The sequence below is a fragment of the Helobdella robusta genome (assembly GCF_000326865.2).
Source record: "Helobdella robusta unplaced genomic scaffold HELROscaffold_63, whole genome shotgun sequence".
NCBI classification, from domain to species: Eukaryota; Metazoa; Annelida; class Clitellata; order Rhynchobdellida; family Glossiphoniidae; genus Helobdella; species Helobdella robusta.
Genome location: NW_008705353.1, coordinates 663,564 through 674,205, shown reverse-complemented (window position 1 = coordinate 674,205; position 10,642 = coordinate 663,564). Strand labels below are relative to the sequence as shown.

The 10,642-nt window shown below is 35.8% G+C and overlaps 1 protein-coding gene across 1 annotated transcript; it reads right to left on the bottom strand.

The window, feature by feature from the left end:
• Window positions 1-4,743: 4,743 nt before the first annotated feature.
• On the bottom strand, window positions 4,744-9,893 carry HELRODRAFT_187486 (hypothetical protein; the record flags this gene model as incomplete). Its single annotated transcript, XM_009029935.1, has 12 exons — window positions 4,744-4,998; window positions 5,077-5,455; window positions 5,491-6,141; window positions 6,241-6,405; window positions 6,613-6,735; window positions 6,871-6,966; window positions 7,092-7,218; window positions 7,342-7,424; window positions 7,754-7,852; window positions 8,334-8,462; window positions 8,563-8,624; window positions 9,878-9,893. 10 exons carry the CDS (start codon window positions 9,891-9,893, stop codon window positions 6,016-6,018), a joined length of 1,026 nt encoding a protein of 341 aa, XP_009028183.1. The 3' UTR covers window positions 4,744-4,998; window positions 5,077-5,455; window positions 5,491-6,015.
• Window positions 9,894-10,642: the final 749 nt, after the last annotated feature.

Below are 10,642 nucleotides of genomic sequence, written 5' to 3'. Positions count from 1 at the left end.
CCTACTTTTACTGCTTTACGTCATTCGTTTTTTGCTCCTGCATACAAACATATATACAAACATATATACAAACATACATACAAACAAACATACATACACTCACAAACATACATACATACATACATACATACATACATACATACATACATACATACATACATACATACATACACACATGCATACAAACTCCCACATAAGACATCGCCCATCACAAACAATCAGCCACCAAGCAGTGCATTATTAAATACGCACAAGAAACTATATATCATGTGGCATATACATACACGTACATACACACGCACATACACACATACATACAAAAATATACACACATACATTCAAAAAACACAAACATACATGAATATATATATATATATAAGTAACAAAGCCAGCGAAAAATACCAAAGCAAAATATTGAAGCGCTATAAAAATGCATAATAATAATAATAAGAAGGAAATAATAAAATTTATAGCATCATAATAAGTTATTCCTAAATTCCAATGCATAGCAAGTTTCTAGCGCACTACCAACGCCCTACACAATTAACTCGATAAATTTTTTTTCTTATTACAAACAAACAAAAATACAAACAAAATACACACCAATACTACCACAAATACCATAAATACAAAAAAGAAACTTTAAATACAAACAGACATACAAAAAACCAGTACGAAATCATACAAGATACAAATTTCATGCATACATGGACAACCGTTGGTATATGCAAATGAGTTATGACGTAATCGCGTCACGTGTTTTATCGGCAGCCAATCAGCGTCCAGTCGACAAGTGTACGTACACGTGTGGTGTGGTGGGGCACAATGAAAATGACATCTGGCGAAAGCGGCAGAAATCATTTTCAAAGATTGATCTGTCGTTATTTAATTTTTTCCTGCTAAATTCCAGACTGATTCTCTGTGGCTACTACTACTACTACTAATGCTGCTGCTGCTACTACTACTACAACTGATACTACTACTACTACTATTACTACTACTACTACTACTAGAAGTACTATGCTACTATTACTACTACTACTTGCCACTACTAAAACATTTGAGATATGACAATGCCAGCATTGTTTGTCGCTGTAAAAATAATATAAGTAGTAGTAGAAGTAACAGAAGTAGCGGCTGTAGCAGCAGTAAAAGTAGCAGTAGCAGCAATAGTAACAGCAGTAAAAGTAGCAGTAGTAGCAGCAGTAGTAGTAGCGTCATAAATAGTACTAGCGAGTAGTGAAGTAACAGTGTTGTGTTAGAAGGCGAAATGCTGCTCTGTCGTGTGGAGGTGCATTCTATTTTGTTTATTGTACATCTGTCCAAGTACTCTATCGCGTGAAACAACAACAACTAATTTTCTCTCTTTCTCTCTCCCTCTCTCTCTCTCTCTCTCTTTCTCTCTCTCTTTCTCTAACTTTCTATTCTACTTTCTATGTGCATGTCCGCACAGATGTAGTGTCTTTGATGTGATGCCCGCCTTGGCTTTCTTTGTTATTATTTGTTCTTTGGACAGGCATGGCGATGATGGGGGTCCGTATTTTGTCTATGTTTTATTTTGTCTTTGTGCTGGTTAATTTATCTTTGTTGATGTTGACGTTATGGTAATAATAGGAAGAAGTTGACGACGACGATGATGATGATAATATCTGTGATGATGATGATGATAGTATAGGTGATGATAATGATGGTAATGAGAGTCATTCGATAAAAAACCTAATTATCTTCTCTTAATGTTGGATTCATTTTATTTTGTTTCCTCACTGATCTGATGTTTGCATGAAGACCGTGTTGACGACGCTATTCTACAACAAAAACCCCTCTTTGTTGTTGTTGTTGTTGATGTAGTTGTTGATGTGGCGGTTGTTGTCGGTGATGTTGTTGTTCTTACGGCTGATGTGAGCGATATTTTGATGGCAAAGTTTTATTCTAAAAGTTTGTTTGGTTGATGATGCTTTGTCTGGCGTTGTGATGTTTTGTAGAGTTTGATGTCTTTGTTGTTGTTGATGACGTCATTGATGTTGTTGTTGTTTTCTTTCCCAGTCATCCATTTCATCCATCTATCTATCTTTCTCATGGCGTTTCGCGGCTATTAATCATTTGACGTTACGCTGCGTCCTCTTGTGTACGTGTCAGTATGCCTGCTTGTTTACCTTTTGTATCTTTGTTTACATTTCAAAACGTACGTGAGATCACGTGCGCAAGTTTTGTTTACGTTTTGGGATGGCGTGATATCACGTGCCTATCTGATATTCTTCATACTCGGATGCATGCGCGTGCATGTTTGTTTACACTTTTGAAGAAAATGCGGGGTCACGTGCTCGTGTTTGTTTACGTTTGCTTCGGTGTGTGTGTGTGTGTGTGTGTGTGTGTGTGTGTGTGTGGTCACGTGTACGTGTTTGTTTGTTTATTTTTTTCATGCATTGTTGAGGTTTGTTTATTTTGAGTTGTTGATGTTTATGCGAAAATTATAAACTACCTGGTTATAATTACTCTTTCAACGCTGGTCTTCCTGGCAGTGCTAATAATATTTTACAAGGTATTAGTGTTGGTGTGTTGTTGCTACTTGGTTTGGTGTTTGTGTGTGTTTGTGTGTGTGTGTGTTTGTGTGTGTTTGTGTGCGTTTGTTTTTAGTATGTATTTATTTGCATGTGCTGGAATCGAACCATAGTCAGAAAGAAAGTTTAATCTTTCTGTTTGATGAATATGATGATGAAGATGATGACGTTGATGTTGTTGTTGATGACGATGATATTGATGTTAATACTAATGACGATGGTTGACATGATGCTTTTACAGTTCTGTTTTACCGTTCTGTATGTTGAAAATATATATTATTTATTCATTCATTCATTCAAATGTTCACTCATTCATTCATTCATCCATTTATATATTCATTTGTTCATGCATGCATTCATTCATTCAAAGCATTCCATATTTTCAACAATCATACTTTCCAGTAGACCAGCCAATAGAATGACGTCAATCATTGTGACGTCACCTAATTAATGGATTGTGATTGGCTGGTCGTTTGGCAAGGTTGTCTGCCTGTTTGTATGTGTGTATATTTCTAGCGCTGCTTTTTTATGAATAAAATTTGAAACAATTCATTTAAAAATGATTAAATATTCATACATATACGCATATGCATGTTTGTATGTACGTACGTATGTATGCATGTTGTTTGTTTGTTTGTATGTTTAATTGTTTGTATGTATGTTTGTATGTATGTTTGTATGTATGTTTGTTTGTTTGAAGCGTTGCGTGAAAAATCCATAATGACAAAACATGGCATGAAAGTGATGCAAAGTTCTGTTGAAAAAAACATGATGGTTTTGTTTTGTTTGTTTTGTTTTGTTTGTTTGTCAATTTTGTTTTTATTGTTTTGTTGCTATTTGTTGCAAACACACACGCATGAGCACGCATACACGCAGACAAACAAACAACCAAACAACAAATATACAAACATACAAAACACACAAACAAACAACAAATATACAAACATACAAAACAGACAGACAAGCAAACAAACAAACAAACAAACAGACAAACACAGAAAACAAAAATTTACAAGCGAGTGTAGGTGCGTACGTTGGTTGCATAACTTAGGGAGAGCGTGCCCCAACATACGATTAAAGTTGTGGGATTGACAAACAATAATTCTTTAATATCCTATGAACATACGGATATGAATATGAACACACACACGCACGAACACACACACACACGAACACACACACGCACGTGCACACACACACACACGAACATACACACACACACACACACACACACACACACGTACAGGCAACATAAACGCAGACAGATCCAAGCATATGTGCACGTATGCTATTCTAACAAGATGAAAACAACATACAAAGAGAGGGAATAGAAGCACAGCAGAAAGAAAGAAAGAAAAAGAGAGAGAGAGAAAGAGAGAGAGAGAGAGAGAGAGAGAGAGAGAGAGAGAGAGAGAGGAAGAGAGAAAATAAAAACAAGCAAGTCACGTGATTTGGATATTACTGCATTGGATTTGTTGGTAGCTCGTGTGTTTGTGAGTATGTACGTGTGTATGTATGTATGTACGTGTGTGTGTGTGTGATGTGCGTGTGTGTGTGTTTGTGAGTATGTATGTGTAGTACAAGGTCCAATGGTGAGAGTGATGATGCTGGTTTTGATGTTGATGATAAGGACGACGTTCGTTGGTGGTGGCGAATATGATGACGATCACCAAACCGCAGCAGATACAACTCGCATCACAAATACCGGTTAACTGAAGTCAATAAAAGTAACATCTCCAATGACGTCACAACTAATGCCCATCACGTGATCGCTTTAAAATGGCCGGCTTCGTTCTGATTGGACGAGGAGTGCTAATGATGAAGATGATTATCATGAAGATGTATCCGTACATCATATGTATGCGTGCCTATTTGTTTTTAGATACGCTTGAATGTATATTTGTATGTTTGTATGTATGTACGTATGTATGTATGTACGTATGTATGTTTGTTTGTTTGAATGATTGTTCCAACAACACAAAATTGATCATTTAATCAAATTTGATCAAATTTTATTTTTATTTACTAAAAACTTCATAAAGTTTTGATAAAAATTTATTATTAATGTAAATTAAGTAATCAATCAATCAATTGATTATCAAATCAATCAATTGATTAACAAATGAATCAATCAATTGATTAACAAATCAATCGATCAATTGATTATTAAATCAATCAAATGATTAACAAATCAATCAACCAATTGATTAACTAATCAATCAATCAACCAATTGATTAACTAATCAATCAATCAATCAATCACTCAATTGATTAACTCACGCTATCAACAAATTGAACTCTACGAAAATTAAAAATTTTAAAATGGTTGTGTTAGTAAGTTGGAAGAATATTTTTGAGAAATCTAGCGAAGGAAAAGATATTTATAAGATATGATAACATTGTCAGATCATTAATGCAAATGATGTTGTTGTTGTTGTTGTTGTTGTTGGTGTTGTTGTTGGTGGTGGTGGTGGTGTTAACGACGACGACGATGATGATGGTAGTGATGTTCATAATGATGATGATGATGGTGGTGTTGATGATGATGATGTTTTTGTGGTGTAATTCACTTTTAAACATTCATTCGTCTAGAGAAGTCTCAGATGACCGCCAAGTAGCTGGCCACTCTGACGCTGAAATGAACTGAAGTTTCATTCAAACAGATTCGGTAAAACAAAACTGAAAATTAAAACAAATATAATACGGATGAAAAAAGATAAACATCCGGTAAAAAAATAAGTTGAAGAAGTAACCAAAGATAATAAAAATAACAAAGAAAAATAAATTTTTCTACTATAAATTGTGTGCAAAGATGGTTAAGAGTTGAGAGGATGAAACGGATTTCACATACTCCACCAACGAAACTAATTCTCATATAAAAATTTATATGATAAGTAAGTATAAACTATGTATCTATAAATATATATTCATTCATATACATATATATATATATTTATATAAATATTATATAAATATTATATATATATATTATATATATATATATATATATATTGAATTATAATTGCATATATATATATAATAATTGCATATATATATATATAATAATTTAGGAGTTATATACAATTATCTGTCGAGTGGTTGAACCCATGATGATGCTACGAAACGATACTTACTAACAAATTAAGTTGAAGTTTAGCGAACGCTTCAATTGATTTGTGATAATTTGAAGGTAAAATTGAAATGGATTGAATGAATTCTTGAAATAAATTTAACGTAACCTTATTAAAAATGTTTCTAATCAATCAAAATTCTTCAAAATAACCCAGATATATTTATTTAACAAATCGAAAATGAGAACTAAAGAGAGAAAGAGAGAGAATAAGGAAGAGAGAGAGAGATAAAATAAGAAAATGAAATAAAATAACACAGATAATTAATCAATCAAACATAAAATAAAATAAAATAAAAGGGTGAATATTTCATAAGATAACTCCTCCTAGAACTCCTCAAACTCTTTACTGAACTTGTCGACATTCCCGACCTGCAGTGGCTCCTCCTCGTACTGATCGAAGTTGCTGTGGTCGCCTGGGCCCTTCGACTTCGGAACGAAAGGGGCCTCCATCTGGTGTTGGTTTAGTCAATAGTTTCAAATGCTACTCACTCTCACTTGGAACAACACGTGAAAAAAACAACAACAACAAATGATGAACAGGGAATGTACCTTCCTCTGAAAAACGCTGACCCAATCGAGGGTGGCAAGCCACTTGTGCCCCCTGATGTCCTGCACCCCGTTCTTCAAATTCCCAAATCTCTTCGTTAGGTCAACTTGCAACAAGCTGCGAAGTAAATCTTTAATTTCTGCACTCATGTGAGATGGAAAGCGAACCTGGGTAAGTGTGCGTGTGTGTGCGCGTGTGTGTGATGACAATGAGGATGTGATGTTAATGTGGGGGTGGCCTACGTGATGTGTGTGTGTGTACGTGTGTGTGTGTGTGTGAAATATGAAAAGAGAAACAAAGAATAAAAAACACAGTTCAGTAGAGGAGAGGACAAAATGTTAAGACTGAAAACAGTGATGGACCGAGCGACCGACCTTGCCGGAGACGATTTTTTCGTATATCTGAATCGGTTGGTCGGCGAAAAACGGCGGGTATCCGGCGGCCATCTCGTAAATGAGGACGCCGAGGGCCCACCAGTCCACTGCCTTGTTGTAGCCCTTCGCAGAAGGTTGGTGGTCAGTTTTATATAGCATTGAAGTTACTGAAATTGTACTAATTAAATGAAACAACCACATCTTTTATAACAGTTATAATAATACTGAATGGATGATGAAGTATTAAAGATATTTTACTTTGCTGAGAATAATTTCTGGAGCCAGGTACTCTGGAGTGCCGCAGAGGGTCCACGTTCGTCCCTTTACCCGCTTCGCGAATCCAAAATCAGTCACCTGAAAAATAAAAAAAACCAATCCTGAATTTTTATAAATTCTTAATTGTCAACTTTAAAAAACTTTCCCCATCTATCATTTCACCTCCTACCCCCTAATTTCCACTCCACCCCATCTTAAGTGACCTTGATGTACCCCTGGGGATCAATGAGTATGTTCTCGGGTTTCAGATCTCTGTAGATGAGTTCCAAGTGGTGGAGGTACTCGAACGCCATGACGATTTGCGAAGCGTAGAACTTGCAGTGCGGCTCGCTAGGTGGCAGGCGAGATGTGTAATTTTCACAATTGCGCATATTTATAACTCTATAATATTGTATTAAATAAATAAAAATAGAAAATTATGAATGTTAATTTTGAAAGAAGAAATGCTCCCACCTGAACCTTCCGACCCTCCTCAGATGCGAGAACATCTCCCCCCCACCGATGAACTCCAGCACCATGTACAGATTCGTGTTGTCCTGCCAAATTTTGTTCCTCACTAGTTCCTCTCAAGTTTTTCTCTCAGATATCAACAACAAACAACTCACACACACACACACACACACACACACACACACACACACACACACACACACACACAGCCAGCGCACGTAAATCCGCGCAGACCTTGTTGCGTTCGATCCTGGTCAGTCAGTGCATGCAACTTTAGGACCAAATGAGTTCTTTCATATTGATTTGCTTTATTTTGATGAATATTAACTGATTGGATGAATGAGTGAATGAATGAGTGAATGAATGAGTGAGTGAATGAATGAGTGAGTGAATGAATGAATGAAGAATGACTAACTTTGAAGCTGTCTTCGAGGGCAACTAGGAAGGGGTGGTTGATGGAGGCGAGGATCCTTTTCTCGTTCAGCGTGTGCTCCACTTGCTTCAACTTCACCACCTTGCCAGTTTCAATATTGTATTCAATTTTAAAACTTTGAAAACACCCTCCAATTTCCATCCATCCATCCATCTTACAATCATTTTAATAAAATCAATCAGTCAACATAAAGAGAAAGAGATAGAGAAAGAGAGAGAGAGAGAGAGAGAGAGAGAGAGAGAGAGAAAGAGAGAGAGGGAGATAGAAAGATTTAATAATGAAATTTGCAGACAAGAGGTTGAGTCATCAAAACTGGGAATTCAGTTTTTATGAAGAGAAGATCAGATAAGAACAAATAAACAACTTTTATTGTGACAGAAAGAGATAAAGATAGACAGAGAGGAGAGAGAGAGAGAAAGAGAAAAAAAAACGAACAAATATGATGAAACTTGAGATTGTTTCAACTCTTAAGAGAAAGAGATCCGTGAAGAAGACGAAAAAAGAAAGAGAGAGAGAAGGAGAGAAAACAAAGAAAAAAAATGAAATTTGAGATGGTGTTAACTTTTTGTTTGTCCAGGATCTTCATAGCTGAGAAATGTTTGCTCGACTTGTGCTGCACCAGCATGACGCGGCCGAACGATCCTGTGCCCAGGGTTCGAATGCGATCGTAATCCTCCAGGTTTGACGTGTTCTGATGATGATGATGGTGATAACGATGATGATGATGGTTGTGGTAGAGATGATTATGATGGTGAGGGTGATGATGACGATAATGACGACTGTTAAGTTACTTTAGGTAGTTCGTCCCATTTTCTGTTGAAATCTTCTTTTGCCTGGTTCAAATACTGCTTGACTGGAATGATGAAAACGAAAAAAGTTTTTAGTTATGGTTATAATTATTTATTTTATAATTTATTCATTCTTTAGTTCGTTCAATCATTCAATCAATCATCCATTCGTAAGTTCATTCGTTCGATCATTCGTTCATTCATTTATTCATTCAATCACTCATTCGTCCATTCTTTTCATCCATCCAATTAATTCAATTTGTTTCGGCTGTTACTTGATCCGTTATAATTATTCAATTATCCGCAATTTCATGTATATATGTTGTATGTTTGTTTGTATGTTTGTTTGTTTGTTTGTATGTTTGTATGTGCGTTTGTTTGTTTGTATGTAAGATTGTATGTTTGTTGTATGTATGTTGTAATAATGTTGTATATATATGTTTGTTTGTTGTGTGTATGTTTATATAGGTTTGTTGCAATTAATTAACTCAAATATTTGACAATGGTGTTAATCCATTCAAAAACATATATAAATGTATGTGTGTGTGTATGTATGTATGTGTGTGTGTGCGTGTATACGCATGTGTGTGTGCGTGAGCGTGTGCATGTGTGTGTGTGTGTGGTGACATGTTCTAGGGCCAAATTAAATTAACATACAACACCATAACAAATAATTGAACGCCTAATTTGATTTAATTAAGCGGACCAATCACAATCCTTCAAATGTAGGTCACCATATTTCCATGAAAGGAAAACTGGGTCATTCATTCCACCATTCTGATGAGTACTGAAGTGTATTACATTGGTACTTTGGTATTATCTGCCATACACACACATACATACATACATACATACACACACATACATACACACACACACACACACACACACACATACATACATACATACATACATAACGACAAATCAAAGTGTTAATCCACAACACATACACACATAATATCGTAATAACACACACATACATACATACATACATACACACACACACACACACACACACACACATACATACACATTCATACATGTTTTCACACACAATATTAACGAAATGATAAAAAATAACCAACAGATCAGTAAACACGTTGTTCATAATAACATTAATTCTTTGAAAGCCCTCGATAATGTGAATGCGTGTGCATTGATTGCTACGTTAGCCTAAGAAGTTTTGTGTGTGTGTGTGTTTGTTTGTGTTTGTTTGTGTGCGTGCGTGTGGTTATGTAACGGGGGGTAGGTGATTTTGGGGGGGGGGTATACGTTCAAACGATTAAATGGTTCCTTTTATTATCTAATAATTCTTCACCTTTCATTTCTTTCATTAATCTTTCTAGCTAATCTATTATTCATCCAACCCATTAACCATCCATCTATCGGACCCATCCAACATTCCGGAATGGAGACGTAAATTTCGGTTGGCCTTTTGTCCTGGGAAGCACTTTTTACTTACCTATAGGCCAACCAGCCAGCCAGCCAGCCAATCATCAACCATCAACCAATCAATCTAGCAATCAATCGCTCCATCAATCAGTCAAACGACTCTCTCTCTCTCTCTCTCTCTCTCTCTCTCTCTCTCTCTCTCTCTCTTTCTCTATTCAATCCTAAACCGCAGACACATTTATTATCTCCCGGTTTTAAATTTTGACATAAACTAATAACGAACTTCTCCAACCAAAGATCATAAATTGGATCAAAAACATCGAAAACAACAATAACAACAATAACAACAACAACAACAACAACAATAATAATAATAATAACAATCATCATCATCATTCTCGTTTCGACCTTTTGGATATTTGTGCATGCAGAACGGCAGTTGATATTCTGGTTTGGTATCAGTTACATTGCATACAAAAACACAAGTGTGTGTCTCTGTGTGTGTGTGTGTGTCTGTGTGTGTGTGTGTGTCTGTGTGAAACTTTTCCCTGTTTTCGTAACGTTTGTAACAAATTCTAAATTTTATCAATCAATCAAACAAAAATTTTCTCTCAAACCCAACAAATTGTCAGGTACATTACGATATACCGCTGTGTATTGTGGGGCAATATTACGGTATCGTCTCGTATCG